This window comes from Amphibalanus amphitrite, unplaced genomic scaffold (genome assembly GCF_019059575.1).
Source record: "Amphibalanus amphitrite isolate SeventyFive unplaced genomic scaffold, NRLGWU_Aamphi_draft 000894F_arrow, whole genome shotgun sequence".
NCBI lineage: Eukaryota > Metazoa > Arthropoda > Thecostraca > Balanomorpha > Balanidae > Amphibalanus > Amphibalanus amphitrite.
In genome coordinates, this window is record NW_024882388.1 from 87,273 (window position 1) to 111,849 (window position 24,577).

Consider the following 24,577-nt stretch of genomic DNA (forward strand, 5'->3'; position numbering starts at 1 on the left):
TGTCCTCTTCATCCACCAATGACGATGCATGTCGGCGAGGTGCATGTTTCTTTGGTTCGGGAGCGAAGTGAAGTGATTCGTTCATTCCGTTGTGATCCAGACGCAGTGGAGCGTTCGTTGGGACGAAGTATTTCACCCACGAGATCGTGCTGGCTCTGTATTCGTCGACAGATCCTTTGATCCCTATAACCGTCGTACCGTAATTGGTGCACCAGCGAGGCTCGGGCGGCGTTATCGAGCGCTGCATTGTGTCCGTCGGCCAGCAAAAAAAAAAAAAAAAAAGACTTAGAAGACGGTAAGCCGCCGGCTGGCAACGAACTAAAAAGATGACGGCCTAAGCCGCCGGCTAGCAACGAACTAAGCATAGAGGGCGGTATGCAGTCGGCTGGCAACAAACTATAGACGGACAATCACCACCGCCTGACAAGTCGTAAAAGACAGCCACCAGTTAGCAACGGACTATACATAGAGGACGTTTAGCCGCAGGCTAAGCCACCGTCCTAGCCTGTTTGAGAAGTCTCGTATGGTTCAATGTATCGAAAGGAAGTAAATTCTAAATACACAGCGCTTTAAGACACAGCTTTCTTTTTGGCAAAGTTAACCAGATTGTTGGATATTCTGATGAGTGATGACTGCAAGCCTGGCGTCCCCATAACCCAACAGCTTTTGGCCATATTACGTGTCCCCTGTCCTACAAACCCCAACGGCAGAGACATTGCACCGGTTTATACCACGCATTTCACACCCCCTACTGCATTGACATAGCACCGACCCATGCTCTGCGTTCTCTAAACCCGACCGGCAGCGTAGTCGCACCACAAGCCCACGTCTCCTTGTGCCCTCGAACGTCTGTATCCCACCGTAAGATACACTGCTGGGCGCTGGTCCATCCGTCCGCCCTCGCTAAACGAGTATCCACACTGTTGACAGTCACATCAGACATATATTCACCATCAGTCGCACAAGGATACAAAACACCCTCCCACTGATCGTGATTAGTCGCGCGGCGTCGCTTGAACTAAATGCATGGCAGGTGGCGCGCGTCACTAGCGTCGCACGACAGATTTGGCACAAAACTCGTTAGCTCCCGAAAAGTGGCAACGCCATACAAAACACGCATCGCGAACTAAGCATACACAGCGCTGATAGTGCGTCGAGTCCAAGTAAAGCATGGTCCAGCTCTGCGGCCTCCGGGCGCCAGGGCAGTCGTCGCACTGTATATAAATACACATATGTCTCTGCGGGTCGCTATGTACATCAGTTGTGCGGACCCGGCCGCTAAAAGCGATACAGTCGACCGGGCGGCGGTCAGGGCCGCTGTCGGCGTGTCGAGTCCCCAGGTGCGTGCGGCGCGGGCCGCACAGGCCGCTCGGGCGTATGAAGACACACGCAGACACACACCCACACACAGACAGGCATACAGGAGGAGGCCCGGGTGGCGCCCCTATTGCTATGGGTCAGTGTCGGTCAGGGGCCGGCCGGCCAGCGGCGACCGGCCAGGTAGAGCTACACACAGCCTGCTAACCTCGCGCCGGAGAGAGTGACAGACCACACAATAAATAATACGATAAATTGGGCCATGTAAAATGGAACTGCTTCGGATTAATTATGAAGGTAAGAAACCCCAGAATCTCTCGTTACATTCAATGATTGAAAAAGATTGTAAACAGGTCACATGTAAAAGTAAAAAAATACAACTCAAACACTGACACCCACGGCGCGTGCCGAACCCTGCTGCTTCGCAAAGGCGCACCGCGGGCGGGGCGAGGGCCACCTCTTAGCTCGTACGTCTCTTGATTCTAATATCACCGGTCTTGTGGCGTGGGCAGCCAGCGGCCGCGCCCGCTCCGGTCCGGTCCGGTCCGGCTCCGGCGGCGCCCGGACACGCTCAGACTAGATGGGCCGTCCTCGGCGGCTGCAGGGGCCGACGCACCGGCCGCCTGCCGCGCTCAGGACGCGCCGCGCTGCATGAAAGAGCCTATCGCCGCTACAGCCCGTCCCACGCGCTAGATGAACGTGCCTATCCAGGCCACCAGCGTGGGACACACCAGGATGGTGACGGCGCGCGCGAACGACATCCTGGGCCGGTGCGCGCCGCTCGGCAGGCCGCCGCCAGCCGTCGAGTCCGGCAGCCGATTCGTGTCATCCACCGTCTCAAAGTCGACCGTGTTGTCCAGGTTGTTTCCGTAGTCGTTGTCGAGGTCTGCGCCGCGTCCAAAGTCGCCGTCACCGGTCGGCTCGTCGTCATAGTCGCCGTAGTCGGCCACACGTCCGCCGGAGCCCTCCAGGCCTTCGTAGTCGTCGTCGTCCATCTCGGCGTCCACGTCGTAGCCGGCGCCGTCTCCGGATCCGGAGCCGGCCTCCAACGGCACGCCGTGAGCGTCGGACGACGACTCTGTGATCGGGGGGGGGGGAGCGGTCAATCAGGGGAAACAGACACGTCGTAACACAGGACAGCCACGAGCCAGGGCAACACAGGTGGCACAGGACGTCAGCACGCTGCGGGACGGTCAGTCTGGAGGTAAACAGGTAACACGGACGCCGGACGGACAGCCAGGGGTAAAACAGGTAACAAGGACGGACCATTACCAAGGGATACCTCAGGTAACCCAGACGGACGGGCAGCCATTTGCCACACGGGTATCAGACATGTCGCCACACTGCACGACGGAGAACGACCTACTCAGCCCGGGCACCGCCCCAACCAACTACTCGACAAGACAAGATCTAGCCAGATGTGGGCTGCAGAAGAACTTGTGGTAGTTACTGATGCCACCCTAGATGTACTGCAGAGCTGGCTGTATGACTGAGCCCGGATGTAAGCCACTGTGCTGTCAGTATACTGAATTCGAGTGTCAAACGCTGCTGGCGGTACAATGAGCCCAAGTGTGAGCCACTGTGCTATCGGTATACTGCACCCGAGTGCAAGCCCACTGCTACCCTCCCGCTACACTGACCGGGCTGTTCCCAGGTGACCGTCTGCCCGTTGTAGGCGTCCCGCAGGCGCATCGTGGCGCGCTTCAGATCCAGGATGGCCTCATTGACGTCCGAGTTGGTGTACAGTGGGTCGAACGGTACCTCCGGGTTGGCCGAGAGCGCCTCCGGACCGTCCTTGGTCACCGCGTGCTCGTACCTGAAAGCAGGGGAGGGACAGAGGTAGCGTCAGACATTGGGACAGGGTGGCCCGAGCGACCGGTGGTATCCGACCGGGGTTCCAGCGGGGCTACAACGAAAAACGCTCGCATATTTGTATAAATATTTTGAAAAAAACTGGGTAAGAGTGGGAACACCTCGGCCCTAGCAACATAATAAACCCAAGACACAAAAATATGTTCCCTCAGGCGAATTCTTTCAATAGCACCTGTTTTGGATGGCAGCGTTCTACAAAGCCGATAGGGTAGCGGGAAGAGTTGACAGTTGATATCTGACATCAGACAGTCAGGCATAGCCTACCACGACCGGGCGCCGCCGCCCGGCTACACAGAGGGCGCTACCACCGGGCACCGGGCAGCAATCTCTGATCGACCGAGGGCGTTGGCAGCGGACGTCGCTAGAACGCGCGTACCAGCCGACAAATAGTAATACAAGACAGCACGGCAGTACCGCAGACAGCACTACAGTACGACAGACACAGTCGACAGTGCTACAAACTACAACGACGCAACCGCGGCCGTCTCAGCCCGGTTTGCTCCACCAACTAGGTTTACTCCTAGTTATACACACACACAGACACAGTAAGACAGCGTTAGTTCCGACATCTCACCGGTATTTGGCGGTGCCGTTCCAGCAGTTGACGATGCGGGCCGGCGGGGCGGCCAGGTCACGGTCATTACACAGCTGACCGGGCAGGTCGTACCAGAACGTCTTCAGCGGCCGTACCTGACGACGAAGGAAATAGTTACATAGTCGCGTAAGCCCAGTACCGTGGTCCGCAGACTGACACCTTTAGACACAATGGCTGTGATAAGAAACGATTGCTACTGTGAATACGAATAAACAGTGTGCTAGGAATGAAAACTTTGGGTACAAGACAGCACCCAGCTTCCAGTTCCTTTTTTACTGACATTTGGCCAGGGTTGTCCACTCTCAACACCGTCTAAAAGCGATTCCAGGACACACTGGAAGCACTCACCCGACTACGGATCTGTCCGAGGACGCGCAGCAGCGGCGAGGGCTCGGCGTCCATGCCGCTGTCCGAGTACGTCTGCAGCTGAACCCTCTTAAAGTCGGGCGCGTCGTAAGAGGGAGCGTCACCGCCGGCCTGCCGCCGGCGCCGCAGCTTGGGCTCGCCGCAGCCCTCGAAAATCTGCAGAGACGAGAGGAGAGGTTAGCGTGGCTACAACTGAGCCGCTGGACTAAACATGTCCATCGGATGAAATATACCTTTCATCTCGACCGTAACATCTGCGAGGTCACCGCAGCTGAAATCGGGGAGTGTGGGCGCGGAGGGATTAAACACTAATATTTATTCGGCTTCTAATAGAAACAAAAACTCAGCGAGATTCAGATCAAACGATTTTGCAAATAAAAACCAACAAAACTACACACATCCATCGCATGCCGCCCAGCAGGCTGGTCAGTTGTGAGCCGAAGCAGAGCAGACAGCAAACTATAACGCCCGGCCGGCCGGCAACGGGTGCCCCTGGCCCGGTGCGACCCGCCATACTGCATACCTTGCGTGACACGTCGAAGCCGTTGTCCTGGAAGTTCATGATGGCGTATGAGATCTTCACGTTGATGGGATTTACCACCGACTCTATGTTGAACGGGCCTTCCAGACGAGTTACCAAGTCACTGACGCCATCTGTCGACAAACAGGCGAACCTCAGCCGCCGCATAACGGCAGACACGATCGCGCTGGCAAACTCCCACCCTAGCGACATTTCAGTAAAATTCCCCATAATATCGCCAGTAGCAGCCTTGTGCGATCGATCGGGTAAGTCCTAACCTTTCGACATTTGAGTCAGCGTTAACAAGCGTATCGCTAGTCGCATCAGCGGCCATAATGGCGTTCAAAGCGACTGCCGGCAACACAGCCATCGCCGTAAATCCAAGTGAAGGGCATTAGGGGAGGGGGCGTCCCTCTGACTCATCGCTGTGAGTCGGGTACACGAGGAATGATGGACACCGATGGCTGCCCGGCTAACCCCGGCGTGGGACTGTGGAAAAAGGGGACTTGAACAGCGGCCTAGGCAACAGCCTTGGGTCAGGAAAGTAGTGGCAGTAGGGTTAATAGCAGCGGTGTGAGATGTACCCGTGTGACAGGGGGAAAGCGGCTCGGGCTGCGACCGTGGGACAGGGTAGCAGCAGCCGTGAGACAGGGTAGCAACAGCTGTGGGAGAGGGTAGTAGTAGCGGCCCTGTGGCCGTGGGACAGCAGCCCGTGAGTACCAGCTGTGGGACCGCAGCAGCAGCAGGGATCCCTGGGACAGCAGCGGCCCGAGGGACAGGAGAGCAGCGACCGTGGGACAGCCGACTGCGTCCCCTCCGGACGGCGGGGCAGCAGCAGCGTCTGCTGTGATTACCGGCCGGGTAAACAGGCGTGCGGCCGCGTCCCCGCTCCGTGTCAACTGTTTATCCGCCGCGCCGCGCGCACAGCCGAGTCCGGGGCCGGCCGGCCGGGCCGCCGGCGGCACCCACCAACGGCAGGGCAAACAAACAGACCGTACAGTACAGAGGGACGCAATCAAAGATAACACCGCCGGACAGCGGCCATGTCCATGTACCACAAATTGCTGTATCGAGTGCGAGCATCCAGCCGCGCCCAGTGACCTACACGCAGCTCGCCTGGTTCACTAGACACTAACTATCTCGACGTTGGAAATTTTCCAGAACCGGCGCGTGGCTGCAGCACGGAGTGGGTTAGTCGGAGCGTGTGCTGCTGCAGCGGATCCTGACAGGGACGGGGACGTCTCCCCAGCCGCGGCGATCCTATCGGACAGCGGCGACTGAGTCATAGGACCGTCCCGGCGGACGGTGACGGACGGAGGGGAAAGGGGGGGGGGGGTGAATTGGCAGCTCCACCGGCCCAAAGTGTCAGACATCGATGACGTGTTCCTTCGTTTCGCGCCAACGCACCAATTCATAGCGATTCTATTCCATATTGTACAGAAACGAATGATAAGTGCGGTACTTTACAGTTGTCACTTGTCAATCAAAGTTGTCGTTATTTTCATTTAGGGACCAAAGGTTGAACGCTGATGATGTCCTCCAACCCTTGATAGAAGACCTGAGCTCTGTTCGCCCCCCGTTTATTTATCAGCAGGCTGCGACCATGCTGCTACTTCTTGGCTGCTCATTGGTCGAATTCAAGTGGTCTATTCGTTAGACCAATGAGAGGCCAAGACGCGCCAGCAATAACTTCCTTATATGGGGAAAACCGACAGCACGCTGATATAAAAACATCGACCGAACAGGGCCCTGACGAGGCACATTTGCCAACATAAACGTCCCCTTCTGCGTCACTCACCGATAAACTCGTGCCAGTGGTTGTTGAGCATGCTGTGGTAGGCCAGGCAGCCTTTGGCCACGTTCAGACAGAGGCCGTGGCAGGGCTTCACGCGCGGCATGCCGCTGCACGTGCCGCACTGGGCCATCTTGGTCATCGCCCGGCCGCACGACGGGGTCACAGTCACCTGGCGAGGGTACCGGGGAACAGCGTCAGTTTATGGAGAAGACAAAGCAACAAAGTGGGGAGCACCGCCACTCGTCAGTGACCGGGGAAGGGCAATGAAATATGGTGGGCAACAGCTTGATTTTTGGCGTAAGAGGCCACACGTCGAAACCTCATCCTTGACCTTGTCGGGTCGATGAAATGCTCGGTATGAATCACGAGCCAGGTGATGACACTTTGATTGAAAAAGTCATACACGTTGAAGACAAGAAAGGTCAGAGAAGAAGTGCACATACCAACGTCAGCTGATATCCCTGGAATGGGGGGGGGGGAGGGGAGGCGTGGGCGGCCCACCACCTACTCAAGTCGATCGGGCCCCATTAATTATTAATTGGCCGTTTTTGTTCGCACCGCTCTTTTGCTCCATGATTTGGCACTTGTCGTTTTTGCCCTCGCGTCTGTGTATTTTTATTACGTGGCGCCGGGGAGGAGGTTCATTCCTCAGTCTGCTACCCCGAGTGCGTGGGAGAGAGAAAGGAGGGAGGAGCCGAGAAGGAGAACAGAGGAGAGGGGGCGAGAGAGGGAGGGAGAGGGGCGATTGGGAGGGATGTGATGATTTAGATGGGATGGAATGATATAGGACGGGGGCGATCTATGATTTAATCTGGGGATGGACGGGGAAAGGATGTGGCATGTCGAGCTAAGGCGGCAGGGACCGCTCAGATCATGTGAAGGGCCGGGCTCAGCGGCGGGACGAGGATGTGATGGGCCGAGTAAACGTCATGGTGGGGATCTGACGGGCCAGTAAACGTAAAACGTGAGTATCTGACAGGCCGGGCTGTGACGGGAGACAGCCGCTGGCGGTCGACTGTAACTGTAATGGCACCGGGCGCGTATAAGGGCGCCGGCCGGGTGTGAGGGCGCCGGCCAGATGTGAGGGCGCCGGGCGCGTATAAGGGCGCCGGCCGGGTGTAGGGCGCCGGCGGGGTGTGAGGGCGCCGGGCGGGTGTGAGGGCGCCGGGCGGGTGAGCCACTGTGGCCGGCAGGGAGCGGCGGCGCTGAGTGACACACTGCAGCGCCGCGCACCGCTGCACCGACCCACACCGCGCACACTCACCGTTTTCAGCCGGTTGACCACCTCGTGGCCCGTGTGCAGACTCTGCACCAGGGTGCGAGTGGCCACGAACGAGCGCTTCAGCTGCTGCGTCAGCTTGGCCGGCACGTCCCGGAACGGCTTCAGGCCTTCCATGTGAGTGGCCACACACTGCAGATACCTGTCGGGTGAGAGGGGCGTCGCGTTACCATAGTCACACACAAGTACAGAGTCACGGCCGGCTCACAGACGCCACTGCCACTGGCAGCTTTTCGGCCGCGCAGAAAAACGAACACACACAGCCCATGAAGGAGTTATTTGACGCGGCACTTGATATCATGCCTGTTTTTAAGCAGCCTTATTTAATAGCCGGCGCCGAGCGGCGTCAGACCGACCGCATGGCTGACCGCACCGCCGACCGCACACGGCTCAGTGGGCTAATGGACCGATTAACGGCCGGCCGGCGCGGCGCGACCACACGCGGCTGGCCGGGCCGTGTAGCCGGCAGGACCGTGCAGCCGGTTAGTCCAGACCCCCAGCGCCAGCCGGGGCGCCCAGCCAGCCGGCGGGACCACACGCGGCCGGCCGGACCGAAGCTGGACCGTGAAACCAGCTGGACTGGGAAGCCGGCCGTGGGGACCACACGCGGCTGGACGGAACAGGTAGCTAGGCAGTGGGACCACACGTAGCCGGACCAAGTAGGCAGCCGGCGGGACCTCAGGCGGCCGGGCTACACGTGTCCGCCGAACCGTGCAGCCAGTTCAGACAATGTAGCCAGCAGTTCGGACCGTCCAGCCAGCAGTTTGGACCGTGCAACCGGACCTTTGCAGACCCGACCGGCCGCCGCGCCGCGTGAGCCGGCCTCCAACCACTGCGTCCGCGTCCCACACCGGCTTGGAATGCATACCGGACCAATTTACGAGACGCCACTAATTCAAGACCATAAAAATTCCCATCTCCCAATGTCAGCGGCGGCAGCGGGTTCGGGTCTCGGCTGCCAACAGGTGAATAGCGGCGCCACATCCGTATATCATTCAGGGGCTGCTGTCGATTTGTCTTGGGTCGTCCCTGTATGGACCGGCTGAGCGGCGAGCTCGCCCGCCGAGCGGCGCCGCTGAATGAGAACAATGAAAGGCTGGACGCGGCCTGGCCTCCAGCCAGGTGCAATTAGGGGAGGCGGCGGCGGGCGCAAGCGGGCACACGTTTGGCCCAGAGGGCGCTGTTCGGAGCCGCCTCTTCGCTGGCGGTCCGGTGGTTAAAACGAGCGGCACAGCGCGGCGCGGCGCCGCCGCTGAGGTGGCGCAGAGCAGCAGCCTAATGGTGATGAATAGCCGGCCGGCTCATAATATCCGTATCGCCGCCCACGGCCGGCCGCCGTGCACGCGGCACCGGCGGGGGAGGCCGGGCCCGGGGCCGACACGGTCCGACTGCAGCGGCGGCCGAGCGGCGACCGGCGCCGGCAGCGCTACTGCGCGAGCGGCAGCGTCCGGGACCCTCCACTGGACACACAGTCCCACCCCGCAGACCTGCCGGACCCTCAGTCCGACCCAGCGGCTGCCGCGGCCGGCCGGCCGGCACCGGTCGCCACCTGACAACCGTCGGCGGCGGCCGCGTCAGACCGACGGATGGAATGTCGCCCCCTCCCCTCCCTCCCAGTCCGGTCCGGTCCAGTCTGGTTTTTATAGCCGGCTGCCGCCGAGGCGCGGTCCCGTGCCCTAGCCAGCTACAGGCAGCTACCACACGGTCCATCCCATTCCACAGCCACCACGAACGGACGCAGTTCATCCTATTCCCAAGTTTCCGCACATGGATACAGCCTGTTCGCCGCCTCCACACGATTGATATAAGCTGCCGGGAACCCCAGGTACCACTGCAACTGTGCAGCGCGCACCAAATACCAGACGGTTGTTTCAATGCATGCCTCATGTTCCTGAAGTAGTGGGGACCGGCTCCTCTGGGATGTACCAGCCTGGGAAGCAGCCGCGCACCTCTGCCGGCCGGGGCGGCACCGCCACCGCGGCGGGCAGTCCCGGCACACGCACCAGCCTGTGCGGCAGACAGCCGGGCCGGGCCGGGCGAGGACATAGGACAGCAGGTGGCGAGCCGCGGCACCGGCGGCCGTACAGAGGCCGGCGCGCGCCACCGGCGCCGGGCGGTCCGGCCGCCACAGGCGCCGCCGCCACCTGGGCGGTCCGCCGGCGCCGAGAGGCCGCCATTTATAGCGGGGGCACCGCCGGCGGTCGGGCATATTTTACCGTCGGCCCGGGCGCCGCGCGTCCCACGGTAATTGCCCACCGGGTAATGCCTCTATTAGGGGATGGAGCGGTGGGTTATCCGCGCCGGAACACCGGCCACTAGCGCGCGCACATCATCGACGCCAGCCCCCGCCGGAGCGGGGTCGGCCTCGGACCAGATCGTGAGAAAGGCGAGCGCTCGTGCGGCACTGTGAGCCGGAGAGAGCATCGCTCTCGTGATTAATAAAACATGAGGGGGATGTTGACCAAAAACAATCAACCGAACGGTATTCTGATTAGGTGCGTAATTCTATGTGAGCTTTTAAGCCAACTTCGCAGATTAAGCAGTACTTTTGGCAGCACTTCCTGATTGAAAACAAACAAGGGATTCCAGATGAAAGAAGGAACTTCTAATCCCAAAAGGAGCCAGGACTTTTGCTCCTTATATGGCAATCTAGGAAATGAGAGTTGATCGGTCATCGGTACTCACTTATCATCAAACGTGTGCTGCGCGTTCAGCACGGTGAACATCCGTTTGTAGAGCACCGTGAAGAACTCGTTCATCACGTCGACCAGGTCTCGCGAGCCGGTGGCGTAGTAGAGTTCCAGCTGCTTGAACAGGTCGGTGAACACGTGCGCATTGCGCTCGTACAGAACGCCGTACGTCTTCTTGAACATGGCGTCCAAGGAGGCGCGTGACTCGTTCATCATGCCGCGAAAAAACTCTGCCGGAAGAAAAAAGTGGGGTAGTGTCAGGTTAACCTATCCTCGTCCGACGACCGGGGTTATGTCGGAAGGCTCCACCCCTCGACAGAAAGGGTGAGCTGGTATTGGAGGGTACATTTCCCTCCCCAACAGACAGGGCAAGGTGGTATTACAAGGCCCATTTCTTTCTTCTACAGACTACAGGGGGTGTTATTACAATAATCCACTTTATACAAAGTGGTATGATGACAAAAGACAGCACCGCACGCCTGCTCGAGCGGTGCCCGCCGTCGCCGACCGGCCGGGGGCGCCCGGTTAGCCAGTGACCTTGTGGCCCGGCTGCCCCGCACCAGGCCGGCATGCATAAGCATGAGCTCATGATGACCGGAGCCGGCCGGTGTGCCGTCCGTCTGTCCAGCGGTGAGCCGCTCGCTCGGACGGCGGACAAAGCTCGCTCGTACGGCGGACAAAGCTCGCTGGTACGGCGGACAAAGCTCGGTCGTACGGCGGACAAAGCTCGCTCGTACGGCGGACAAAGCTCGCTGGTACGGCGACCACAGCTCGGTCATACGGCGGCCACAGCTCGGTCATACGGCGGCCACAGCTCGGTCATACGGCGGCCACAGCTCGGTCGCACTGAAAGCAGTGCTCGCCTATGCTGCTATTTCAGCTTGTTCGTACCGAAAGCACAGTGCGCTCGTACTGCAAAAACAGCTCGTAGTACTGTCAGCATAGCTCGTACTGAGAACAGTGCTCGGTCACATTGCCAGCCTAGCTCGCTCAGCAGCACCTCTCTCGAGCGGGCGTCGCCCGCCAGACCGGCCTTGAACACCGGCTCTCACAATAAATACCGGCCAATTATAATTATGCTAGTCAGTGTGTGTAAGACCTGACATTTGGTTAAGAGGCTGGCCGACGGGAGACGGGAGTCGCCAGGGGTAGGATTATCGCAGAGGGGTGCACTTATTGTTGCACCGAGCCAGACATGACTGCCGTGATGACGTGACTTTAGAGCTGGCCTGGCTGCTACACCAACGACTTGGCTCACGTCATTGGGTCTTAGTCCGCTCCCACGTAACGTGAGGACAAGTGTAGCAAAAGCGACGTGAAAGTCGCTTCTATTCGATATCATCCCAAAGATAACGAAAAAGTAATTTTGATACTTTGCGAAGAGAAAAATGTTGCCTTGCTAAGAAAAATACGAAAGATTTAGCGCCAACGAAAGGGCAACCGAGCTTTCATGACTTTTCGCCCTCTCCATCAATGAACAATGAATGAACAAAAGCCGGCATAATGGACAATTCGTCGAAATGCTCTAGTCACTCTAGGCGCCTCTAACCGACTCGCCTTATCACACCACCGTCTGGCGCCAACAGCGCTGAAGCTCATCCCTTCCCGATTTTGTGGGTACGCTGTTTACAAGGCTGCTCTGCAAGATGACAATAAAAAGAGACGGACCCTGGACGAGCGCACTCGAGCGGCGAAGTTTTCCAGTGACGCGGAGTATAGACAGTCGCCAGCGGCGGTAGAACCCTGGAGCGGTCGCTTGTCCTACCACTCAACACGAGGAGAGAATACATCCTCAAAAAGCGTCTACGGGAACCAGATCGCTGTACTTGTGAAACAAACGCCTGACAGCGTGGTGGTGAGCTCAGTCGGATGTCAAACAGACTGCGGGCGCTCTGCAATGACCGGAACGCTACTCATTTCGACACACCGCCGGCAGGGTGTGCCGCGGCACGGCCGGCATTTGCAGAATGTGAATCAATGGGCGGACAGCGCGGCGGCGCGCGCCGCGCCGGAACGGGCCGGCCGATGATACGCCACTCTGCTCTGCGGCGACTCCCCGCAGCCGGCTGACGGGATACCCGTGAGAAGGGAGGCTGTTCCGCCAATTCTTTCCTTAGGGCATAGGAAGGAATATTTGTTTCTATCCAGCGCGGCGGCCGTGGGCTCAGTCTGGCGGTCCTTAGCCAGCCCGGTCGCGGACAGCCGGTCCCCAGACAGGCCAACTCGGTCCCAGACAGCTGAATGAGAAGGTGGGAAGACAGCCTGGTCCCAGACAGCTCGGTCCCCAGACAGCCCGGTCCGCCCGGTCCCCGGCCAGCCGCGCAGGGACGTCACGGTCCCGCCTCACCTCTGACCCCGCCCCGCCGCGGCGGCCGCTCTGGCACGGCCGGCGCCTCCAGCTGCACGGGGTCAGCGACCAGACCCGCGCGCCGCTCCGACACCCCCTCCCTCCACCCACCCACGCGCAGAGCGGGCGCCGACCGCTTGCCCAACGCCACCGACACTCGACAGCCGACCGGGTCGCGGCTGGTACTCTCTATACTGCACTGGAGACGAACTGCCGTCCAGCGGACGAGTCAGGGTCACTTCTGGCAAGGACGCGCGGCGCGGTGGCCGGCCACTCCTCGGCGGCACGCGGCTGGTCCGGCCGGCCGGAGGATGCCGGCGCAGTTCGTGTTCCCACGCCGCGGTGCCGAGAGATGGACCGATCGATGGGCCTCCAGACGCGGCCGTGGCGGCATTTACAGCCGGCTCACAGCGGCCCGATAGCCCGCACCGTTGTTATTCGATCTTTGTTTCGGCAGCGTCTTTGTGTTTCGAGCCGGCCGACCGGCTGTGTACGATTCCAGCGGATTTAGACGGCCGCGGCCGGAAGAGGGTGGGATGGGGAGTGACCGGGCCGATGAGACAGTTTACAAAGTTGGATTGGGCGCTCATAAGATCCAGCCGTCCATGCCTGAGCAAGAACGATCGTCATTTCCGTTGCCAGGGTGAGCCCCATACGCTCCATATTTAGGTCGTGTTTGGCTAGGACGTGTTTCGCCCTGTAAATGAGTCATTGTCGTAATCCTCGCGACATAGCACATTCATTATTCATCCCATACTTTGTCCTTGCAGCTGTTGAATATGCACTGTCAGTGTCTAGGGCACAGCTTAACGATCTTTAAACATAGAAGGGTATCTTGGTCACTGCAATATCCCGGACTGCGAAACGAAGTTATCCGTTAGTAACTAGGTGATACCCTCCTACCGAAACTAAAAATAACCGAGCCTAGGAAAAAGAAAAAGTAGATTGAGTTTTCTATTAACTTCTCAATGTTTGTCCACGTCTTCATGCACCTAACTCTTGGCAAATAAGATCGTAACATTTCCTCACCTTGAGCCCGGAAGCGAGCACTTGTGCGCTGCACTGGTCTGGGGTGAATGTGGGTACCGTTGTCAGTATACATGCATTATGCATTGTTGCAGTAAGTCGCGTCCGTATAAAGCTCGCCGAGTCGGAGCGTCTGAAGGCCCTGTCCTGCCTCCGAGAAGCGGTGCCGGAGAGACAGTTCTGCACCGCGGCACACGGTACACCTGTCCACAGCGCGGGCACATCTGTTCCAACTCTACTCGCTGTTTGTAATGCCCAAGTGAAAAGCAAATACATAGGTGGCCAATTTCCAATTGATCATGACATCAATAATATCTATATGAAGAGTCCTTTATGACGAATCTTTTAGTTTCATTTCTTTTGCTCCACCATTGAGAATAAATTGACTTGCTTACTAAGCATTCCCTTGAAGTTGAAAAGCAGCGGAAAGACCACAATTTCCAAGTCATTTTTGACCTCAGAGGGACGCCAGCATGGTGTATTTTCCCACTTATACTTTGATTAACCTATCTGCTTAACCTATTACTCTGATTAACCTATCGTGGGCTTCCTCTGGTTAGAATGCGTGTACGATTTCGTGCGTGCGATTTTGAATGCGTGTGCGTATTTGAAGGAGGAATGTTGGCAATATTTCATCAATTTATGAGATACCGCAGAAAACTAAGCAGTCTTTGAAAGGATGCTCCTAGTAAAAGCAATGAAAAATTCACCCAAAATAAAATACCAAAAGCTAGCATGGTATTGTGTGTCCCACTCCCACTTCGACCCCAAACAAGAACAAAGCCCGGCATATCACGCTACGAGGCCATGACATCAACAGTGGATGCCCACTGATAAAACACTCGCCTCGAATAAACCAGTAAAGCCTTTTGGGCGAAGAACGAGCGAGCGAGATAGTGAGCCCTGCACGTGCGGAAGGGCGAGAGGGTACTTCCAACGGGCTTGTGCAAAGCACCCTTCTAACCGGTCGCCAGCGGTGTGCCAAATTTGAACGCAATCGGCCCAGACGTTCCTGAGATCTGGAAGCGGCATTCTGCACGTGCGCACGTGCAAACGGGGTCCAAACTGACTTTTGCACGGCACCCTACTAACTGGTCCCCAACCGTGTACCAAATTTGAGCGCAATCGGCCCAGCCGTTCTCGAGATCTGGGAGCGCCCCCTGCACGTGCGCACGTGCAGTAGCACCCTAACCGCAACACATGGGAATGCATTGCCTGGTGGGTGCCTACCTGCATGTCAAGTTTCAGCGAAATCGCCCCAGTAATTACCGAGTTATTGAAATGGGAACAAATTTGACACCTCTTATTGTTGTATTTTGCACGTGCACTGGGGGTGACCCACATGCATCGAGAGTATCCTATTTTTGGTAGAAGGGATGCAGCTACCCTACAAAAATTACCGCAAGACAATCGCCCGAGCGGCTGCTGAGATATGAGCCTCTCAAAATCACTATTTTTGCAAAACAGCTTGAACACCCTTGACTTTTCACGTGGCACGTGCCACGACGGTCACTGAGATGTATCAAAGGTAGTCAATTACGGGGTAGAAGGGATGGGGCTACCCAACAAAAAAGACCGCTGGTCAATCGGTCCAGCGGTTGCTGAGATATAAGCTTCTCAAAAGCGTTACAGGCCGGGCCGGGCCGCTCATACTGAGATTTTTCCGTTATATGGAAAAGACTCACTTCGCTCGCTGCGCTCGCTCGCTCGTAATAAACAGCCGGACCCGGCCGTCCACCAAAGCCCGCCGCAGCCGCTGCGGTGTGGTGAAACTCACCGTCAAAGTTGGAGCCCTGCGAGCCGAGGTCGTCGGCCACCTCCCCGACCGTGCGCTGAACGGCATCGTCCAGCTGCCGGCGGGACAGTTCGCTCAGCTGCAGCTCCATCGCCTCGGTACAGCACGTGCGCGGCCCCGAGCAGATCTCCAGGTGGTCGCCTGGCGGAGAGGCGGGCGCCATTCGGTTAGAGTGGGGGTCAGACGGAGGGACAGGCACGGGCGGGGGGCTGGGCAGAGGGGGCTGACTCCAGACAGCGTACCGGGGCCAGGTAAAAGGGTTAACCACGGCCGGGGCACAGAAATCAGATTAAGAACTTATTCCCTGTTACGTGTGTCGGGAGTGGCTATTCCCTGTCCTTGTCAACAGTTGCCGGCCAGACATAGGGAGATGGCTCTGGTCAGAGCACAGGAGTACGAGCAGACAATAACTTCTTTATCAGGATTGCGACCGCATTTACCACGACATTGTCATGTTTCAGGTCGTCTGCTGTCTATCAGCGTTGGCCATAAGCACATATTTAGCTACAAACGATGTTTCTTGGAAGATATGTTCGAGGCTCCGGTTGGCTGGCCAGACACGGCAGAAAAAAATACTTATGTTTTAGCATTGTTGGAAAACTTTTACAATGTCCAAATTAGACAGCATGAATACCAGCGACCGCGGCGGCCGTCCGGCGCCATTCCGTTGCGTGTCGGGGTTGAGCGTCTGTGGCGCCGGTGACGCACTGCCGTGACCGGTGACGTCCCGCCGCGCCGGGCGCCGCCGGCCGCTCCTGTCAGCGCGGACCGGTACTGAGCGGCGCCTCACAGTGCCGCCGGACCGACCCCCGCCGGCCAGACGTCACCTGGCCGCCGGCCGGAAGTGCTGAGCCGACTCAGGTGCGGCTCAACGGAATCTAATCCGCCGCTTTACAGTGCCGTGACCACAAATCCGCACGAAACCAGTCACTGAGCGGTGACCAAATGTACTCGGATGAGCAACTTGACGTGGATAAAAGAACACTGCTCGCCTCACGTCCCGTGCATGGTTCTGTTCCAGTGGCCGTGCCCCGAGCGGTTAGACGGCGTGCCGATGGGTGCTGTCATCACGCCGTTGACCGGTCTGACCGGATCCCGGCATCAATGAGCACCGCATCATGACTGGCGGCGCAACAATGCGGTCCGCTTCCCTGCCAGAGTCGGCGGCGCCAGACGCGACCACCTTGAAGGAGCGGCACGCCGGCCGGCCGGTCGGGGTAAAACGGCAGGCCGGCTTAGGTATAGTTTGGTGATGGCTGGTTTTCGCTTACAATCGCACGGAATACCCCTCCCACTATGTTTCTAATAAAAATACAAAATAAAGCTGTAATGGACATTAGGCAATGGTTTACTCCTGCCCAAACACATCTCAATAAGCGTGAGGATTGCCTGATACTATAACAGGATGATGCACGTAATCGAATGAGCAAAAATGTAGCGTGCATTTTCCAGCGTGCAGCACTCGCCGATCACTAATCTAGCAACGGTAATCGGATTTACGAGCGGAGTTCTGAATGGAGTCGCGCAGACGGATGTGGCTTTACAGGAAGAGCATGCGGATCAAATATCATATCACGAAAGGCGGCTTACAAAGCCCAGTTAATAATTTCAATGGGTGGATCCATGGGGCTCCAAACGGCAAACACACAGAAAGGATGCTTGCCGCAGGTCGTATATTTTGTCGATCCTCGCGAAGGAAATATGGCCAACACTGAAGCTATTTGATGGGGCTTTCAAAACTCCCCCGGCCAGCACAGCAGCACATATCTAGCTCGACATTTGAGCGGACGGCAGTCGGTTCTACTCAGTCTGTTTTACCCCCTACCAATGATTGTCAGACGGATGGAATTACAGTGACGTGGCTGTATTTCGGTGTCGGGACTCACTATATATTTCAAGCTCACATATTGGAGTAGGCCTTTAAACATACGACAGTCGAGAACGAGCAGAAAATACGAGCATGTCATCAGTGTCAGAGGACGGGTCACGTGAAATCCGCCTGAACACACGGCGAGAGGAGAAGTTTCCGGGAGTTTCGAGAGCGAAAACGATATCAAAAAATGTTTGCCACACAGATGGGCACAAACAGCGTTCCTTGACGCTATCATGGGCTCATGTTATAATGACGTTGCGCTGGTAAGATGAATACCAGAGGCCAGCAAAGTCAGAAATAGTGGCGCTAACTGCAGGCCGCAGGCCAGTGGCCTGGAAGGTAGCTCGACCCCAACGGTGTAGCTGCTCGCGAGGATACTTGACATTCCATACGGCTCACAGCCACCCTGGTCCATTCCAGGCGGCTCACAGCCATCCTGGTCCATTCCACGCGGCTCGCCTGCCGCCCTAGTCCATTTCCTACGGCTCACAGTCACCCTAGTCCATTCCATACGGCTCACCAGGCACCCAGGTCCATTCCAGGCGGCTCACCAAGCACCCCGGTCCATTCCAGGCGGCTCAGGCGGCACCTCGGTCCATTTCAGGCGGATCACCAGGCACCTTGGTCCATTCCAGGCGGCCCATCCGCCCCTGCACCAACCACAATCCGGTCGGTCCAGCGTGCAGCCAGGCCGCCGATTAATGGCCCGATTACTATGCACCGGCCGGCGGATGCGGCATTAAAGCGGGCGGCGGCGCTCAGTCGCTGATTCGAGGCCAATGCCGCCGCCGCGACGGCAGATCGGCGGTCATGCCAACATGGGAGGAATACAGTCGCACAGAAATGTACATTTCTTAATAGTATTACTCTTAAGACTTAAGCGAAGTTGCTGTGTCACTTGGAAAGTGATCAGTGACTATCTTGAAGGAGTTTTGACCAAATAAAAGTTCAAGCCGCCCCAAAAGACGCAATAGTGAGCGCTGTAGGACTGTTCTGCCATTTCGGGCAAATTTACTTGAATACTGGTACGATATGCATACTGAAAGTCTGGAATACAACACAGCATCGGTTTATGTAGACATCCATCATTGCGGAGCCCATAGGCGGCGGAACGAGAGGGCATCGGGGCACCTTGCCCCCCTTTGATTTTCACATTTTAACATCAGCCCTATGGGCGTTGCATGGAAAGAATGGGACCAAAAGTCGGCAGTGCCCCACCCCCTTTAATTGAAGGTGTTCCGCCGCTACTGGCGGAGCCAGATCGAGACCACGTGAAAGGTACTGTGATGTCCGCGCCGTGCAGGCCAGAGCCTGTCGTGCGGCGGCGCGGCCGAGCTCTCAACAAAGGAATGCGGCTGGGGCGGCGGCGGCAGGCGGCCGGCGTCAGTGCGGGCCGGAGCGGCGACTCACCAGTCACCCTGCCGCTCGGCCCAGGGGGAGGGGAGGCGGAGCGCCGCGGTGGGGCCACATCCGGCCGTCCTCCCCGAGCGGCCGCAGGGAGGGACGGGTGCCGGCCGAGACCGGGGCCGATGGAATCCGGCGCCGGCCACCCCTCCTACCTGTGACCACTGATTTATGGATAAGGCGGCCCTTCAAAGGGACCATCACCGACCATCAGCTAAACGCATCATTGGCCCGTCCAGCCGAGCGACTCTATGAGGCGCATTCATTTGGGAAACAGCCCAATCGGCGGCTCGGCCGGGCTCAGTCCGGTCGGAAGACCACCTGCCGGCCACAATGGAGAGGTCCGCGCTGACGGTCTCACAAAACGACCGGCACACACAGGCTGCCGCAGAAATGTGCTCCCGGCGCCCGGCTCGCGGGCGGCGGAACTAACCACCGTCACCTGTCGACTCGACGCACAACTCCATTAACCAATACCCATCAACAACCCATTCCCCAGTCTGAGGTGTTACCTTTCTCAGTACCTAAGAGGTAATGGAGACGGAACAGAGACAACTCAAAATGTTTGAGATTTCACAATGCTGCAATGGCAGGATTAAGTCTTGAAGACAATATCACTGGTGAAAGTTGGCCAATGCTCATAATAGAGCCTCCAAAACCTTAGAAATTTATGGTAATTTCGGTTCCTGGGCGCCCTGGTGGGATTGTTGATTGAAGTGTCCTCATCCACTGATGAAGTGTGCATTAATAGTAATCCCAGTTGGTACTACCAATATCACCTTGATTTCTTTTCCTTACAAGAGAACAGCAGCTGTCAGGAAGTGATTTATTTCTACATTCTCATAAAGCTTAGCCTTATCTCTGCACTAATTCATGCTGTCTGATACTCCACTGCATCCTGTTTCTATGTTAATTGTTAAGCCCTGTCTTGAATGCCCCTGATAGCTCTGTGCAATAAGTAGTGAATGGTAGAGTTGCAGCCATCCTAAGGCCTGTAGCTCTGGAATGCACACACCACTTGCTATTAATCAGCACAAAAATGAAAGTAGGTATCTGACATGGGTCAAACACTGAGAAAAAGGACATACATTGACATTCTTGAGTCAATTAATAACATATAATGATTTCCTGCCTATATTATGAATAACTAGACCCATGACTCATGAGGTGGCAGTGTCAACCAGCACTGTTACTTCTTGTAATCAACGTGTGCTGCTGTGCACATTTTGAAGTTCCTTCCATTCCAACAGTGACATCCAATAAATGGAAGACAAAAAACTTTCGGGGGGAGGATGGGGGAACCATTGAACCATGCCCCTGAATGCCCATTTCAGGACCCTGTACCTATTAGTTAAAAAAAAAACAGACCTTATTTTCATGTTGATGTTACGTGCTTGGGCTACTATTTGACCTGAACAAACAAAACGTTTTGTATCTATGACTTGACTGATACCTATACAGTCACATGTTGCTAAACACAGTCACTTGTTACACTTGTTACACAAGTGCATTACTCAAACAAAAGGAGTTATGATGTACCTACTTCTTACTGAGTGTACTGAGCACTGTGCAATAGTTAAGGCAACAAAAGCGAAAAGCTGCAGCAAAGTATTGCACCACCTACACAAAACATGTAAGCAGGTCCTGCTTACCTGAGATGTCTGTCTGAGGAATGTCAAGAACCGGAAGATGGAGATTGGCGAAAGCTCGAGCAGTCCGTTCACAACCCAATCCATCTCCACGTGTTACAGTCACGTAGCAGCCCATTAGCACCAACAGCATACACAAACTTTGCTTCATTTTTGATAAAGTGCAAGGGCAAAACATTTTCAACAGTTATTAGCTCTTTCCACTTGACTTTTATTTTCTTCACGCAGTGTTGTCAAAATGTGGCAGTAATGGCGCACACTAAAGCCACAAACACTTCCTTCATTCACGGATGTAAATGTCAAAGAACGATTTCACACACTGATTGACATTAATTTCGGTGTAACACTGAATCAGTATATCAATATGTCACCTGGTACTCAAAATAAAGGTCATAGCACTAACAACAGCGACGCATATCCACCCGCAACAGCAGCTGACGCCAAACTGCCGGCCGAACAGAGTATTTTTTTTTGGCAGCTTCGCTTCAGCGTAAATTTGCAAGTTTACGCCAGAACTAGCGACTTTAACAAAAACCTCTAGATTTTATCTCTCAAGAAAGTGCCTGGATCATAGAGTCTTTATATCTATGGCCTGGATATTTTAATTTAAGTAACCTTTGCTTTAGTCAGCCTTAACAACTCAAACCTTTATTTGTGCTTTATTTTAATCAACCCCTGGGACCTACTTTTATGCATTTATTGGGCCTTCCTTGTGGTCGGGTGTCAGTAAAGCCGGTATTTGAATTGTTAAATTGGTAGCAAGCTTCGAAATAAGATTTTCCAGGCGACCCATTGTAATTTTTATTTTAGTTGAAAGACGATTGGAAGAATATGTTGGCGTCAGCATGATCTGAGACCAAACATAAGAGATGAAAAAGACCGTTTGCTTAGGAATGAATGTAATATTTATGTTCCTTCTTTCCAGTCAATCAAATGATAGGCCGATTTCCACAAAGGGCGTTCCTTTTCAATCACAATTTATTTTAATTCATTTTTAAGAAATATAGGGAAATTCTTATATTAATCCACATTCTACAGATTCACGAACATCAAACAAAGTGCATTAATGACGCAGCTGTTACAAAACATTGGGATGCATTCCATTTGAATAACGAGTGCTCCATCGGTTTTATCCTTAGGTTTTATCGTGGGTTTTATATGGTTTTATAGACATTTCTCAACATAAAACGGTTGGATTATATTTGTTAGACGGTAGCATTGATTTGGATTACAATGGTTTGCACCTTTTCTTCCTCCTGTGTCCTCCAAATGAAAATTGGCCTTCGAGGTTTGATTAGCGATAGCCTTGGGTTAGGCTTCCGGAGGGTAAAAATAACCAAAATTGACACATTTCTGCGGGTCTTTTGGGGCCTTACATATACTGCCTTGGTAAGATAGCTATGTTGTTTATTGATATAAACTCGGTAGTAGATGGATATGAACACGTAAAATGGCACTCAGAAAAGTTAAAAGATAGATGTTATTTGTATCTGGCATTGATATATACCTAACAAGCTCTGCTAGCACTACAGCAACAGCTGGCAAATCGTCCAGAAAATAGTACGGCCTGTGTTTTTATCACCTAGCTTTTTATTTATAGTGTGTATTGCGTTTGTTTTGCCACTATCATGTTTCTCTTGTGAATATGTGTAAATTAACTCAAACTACAAATATAATCCAATAAGGTGAACTCTAAAGTTTTATAAAATTAAGAATTTCAGGTTTGTGACCTGACTGAAAATAGAAAAAGGATGTGTACCAAATTACCTAATCGATTTGTGTTGCTGAACTGATAACATCCGGTGTTTTCATTGCTAGAGTAGGTAGGTATCTGTCAAAAGTTACTAGACACGTTAAACTTTTAGTTTTCTGCAATGGTTGCAAAATATAGTCATTTGTGATGCATTGCCTGGAAAAGGTTAAAATAATTAGAGCGTCAATACACCCGGTTGCAAGGAACATCATTGGCTAAACTGAACATTTTAGCTCTAGAAATGCATCCTGCTTTCTTTGACCAAGACTTGTCTGTACATATGTCCCTTGCAGCCAAAGATGTGCAGCGTACACCACACAGCAGTGATGAGAGTTTGGTTATCCTTGGCAGGTGGTGAAAGGAACACACCATGAAGACCAAGTTTTTCAGTTAGACCTGTGCGATAACTCAGACTCAGTGTGCTGACAATGGAGGTACCATCCATATCAGAGGTGCTCTCAATGGAGCTGTCCACCGAGCTGTCGGAGGACCAGCTCGAACTGCTCCACTCTGGTCTGGACGGGCTTAATCAGCAGACAGTCGACGGAGCCGACAGCACACAGCTGAGGGAGCTCCTCCTGAGAGCGCAGTACGTGATGCGCTACAAACATGCTCAGGTTAGTACTGTGGGACATTATGTGTATTAACGTGTTCGGGAAAAATCATGTGTATGCGTGCGTTCCTGTCAGTCCGTGTTTTTGTATTGCTCGTTCGATTGACAGTGAGGTGTTACGTGATACTGATTCTATGTCGATGCCTCTAGTTGGCGGTCGCAATGGAGGAGATTGAGAAACTTGGCGAGGCGACGGGGGAGAATGAACAGCTGAAGAAGAGGAATGCTGATCTACAGCATCTTGTCAACACGATCAAGTCTAAAGGCACAGGTGAGTTGACAGATCGGTATTGTATGGCTTGACCTTCAGAGGTCCCTGGGTTGTATAATTGTCCCAGAGGGCTGTTCACGGGCCCTGTGTGCGGTCGGACCGCACACAGCCTCCAAGCTCCGCCCACTGCGTCCCTACGTCAGCCTTCCGTCACCGCACACAGCGATCGCTGTGGCCGGTCGGGACTGGCCACAGCGGACCGTCCACCGCACGCAGCCGTGACGTCAGAGCCGCCTACCCATCCCCTTCCCCCACGCCTGCTGGACGCACCGCACACACCGCACGCAGCAGTGTGCGGTGCCCGTGAACACCCCTCTGGTGACCTTTTTTTATAAATTTAGTCCGAACATTTTGATCGAAAGGATCCACAAGGACAGAGCCCCCGCTAAGCGAAGCTTGTTGCGTTGACCCTGCTCTCTACCCTCCGATCGCGTAATTCCGGTTCTATGGCAGAATTTTGAGTCCAAAGTTTAACCCGCGCCCGGCTGGGGTCCTGGATTTCCACGCCCTGCTGGGGGGGGGGGGGGTGTTTGAACACCCCCCCCCCCTTCTAACTCGGCTCCTGGGCCACGTAGCGATACGCGGAAGGCGGCGTTCGAAAGAGCGTCAAAAATAATGACGAAATCACTTCGGTCAATTTTTTGGTCAGGTCAAAGGTCAGGTCACCAGAGGTCATTGAAGGCAAAATTTCGCCGATTTCCAGGTCGAATGTCGAAAATTTCCAAGAAGCCAACGCATAACTCGGGAACCAATAGAGCTACAGCGCCGCGGAAAAGCGCATTCGATAGCCCTATTAACGCCCTTTCTGAGTATTTTTCTCAGATTTGACCTAACGTCAACGGTTTTGCCTGCAGGGGGCAAAAACTGCAAAAATAGCCGATTTTTTCGGAAACAGTTTTTCTGCAATAACTTTTGACCCAAGCCTTGTACGAGCTTACTTTTACCGGCATCGTGTTCCTCTCGTCAAGACGCATCGAATGAACTATAACTTGACCTTGAAAGGTCAACTTGAAAATTTGACCTCAGGTCAAGGTCATGACCTGACCGGAAAGGGTCATGTTGCATATCAGTCGATCCGTATCGTCGAGCTGAACACAGCTAAGGTGTTTTCATCGCTCTAGCTTGCCTCTATCAAAAGTTATTTGCGAAAAACTGTTAGATACCATTCGTGACCTAAGATGACCTCAGGGCATAAACAGGGGTCACGGACACCATTTTCATGTTCAGTGTGTCTAAACCACTTGTAATTCAGTGTTTGGGAGTGTTTATAATGTCTTTCGTCCAAAAGAGACGCATTTCAATTTTCTCCCATTGACTTATAATGGGGAGGTCGCAAAATTGACCTGACCTTAGGTCATCGATATCAAAATTCTGAGATATACATTTTGTACATGCTATTGCTCTTAGCAATC

At 54.9% G+C, this 24,577-nt stretch overlaps 2 protein-coding genes across 2 annotated transcripts in view; one reads left to right on the forward strand and one right to left on the reverse strand.

Moving 5' to 3' along the window:
- Positions 1–916: 916 nt before the first annotated feature.
- Positions 917–21,097, reverse strand: LOC122367762 (glypican-6-like). Its single transcript, XM_043341139.1, has 10 exons — positions 20,532–21,097; positions 15,585–15,743; positions 10,430–10,664; positions 7,730–7,886; positions 6,469–6,634; positions 4,674–4,804; positions 4,133–4,306; positions 3,764–3,879; positions 2,958–3,133; positions 917–2,395 (listed from the first exon to the last, which is right to left on the reverse strand). Exons 1-10 carry the CDS (start codon positions 20,704–20,706, stop codon positions 2,007–2,009), a joined length of 1,878 nt encoding a protein of 625 aa, XP_043197074.1. The 5' UTR covers positions 20,707–21,097; the 3' UTR covers positions 917–2,006.
- A 1,540-nt stretch (positions 21,098–22,637) lies between these two features.
- Positions 22,638–24,577, forward strand: part of LOC122367742 (centrosomal protein of 290 kDa-like) — a 39,328-nt gene continuing 37,388 nt past the window's right edge. The window contains exons 1-2 of the mRNA XM_043341100.1: positions 22,638–22,898; positions 23,045–23,165. Coding sequence (XP_043197035.1) covers positions 22,710–22,898; positions 23,045–23,165 — 310 coding nt within the window. The 5' untranslated portion in view covers positions 22,638–22,709. The remainder of the gene's footprint in view (positions 22,899–23,044; positions 23,166–24,577) is intronic.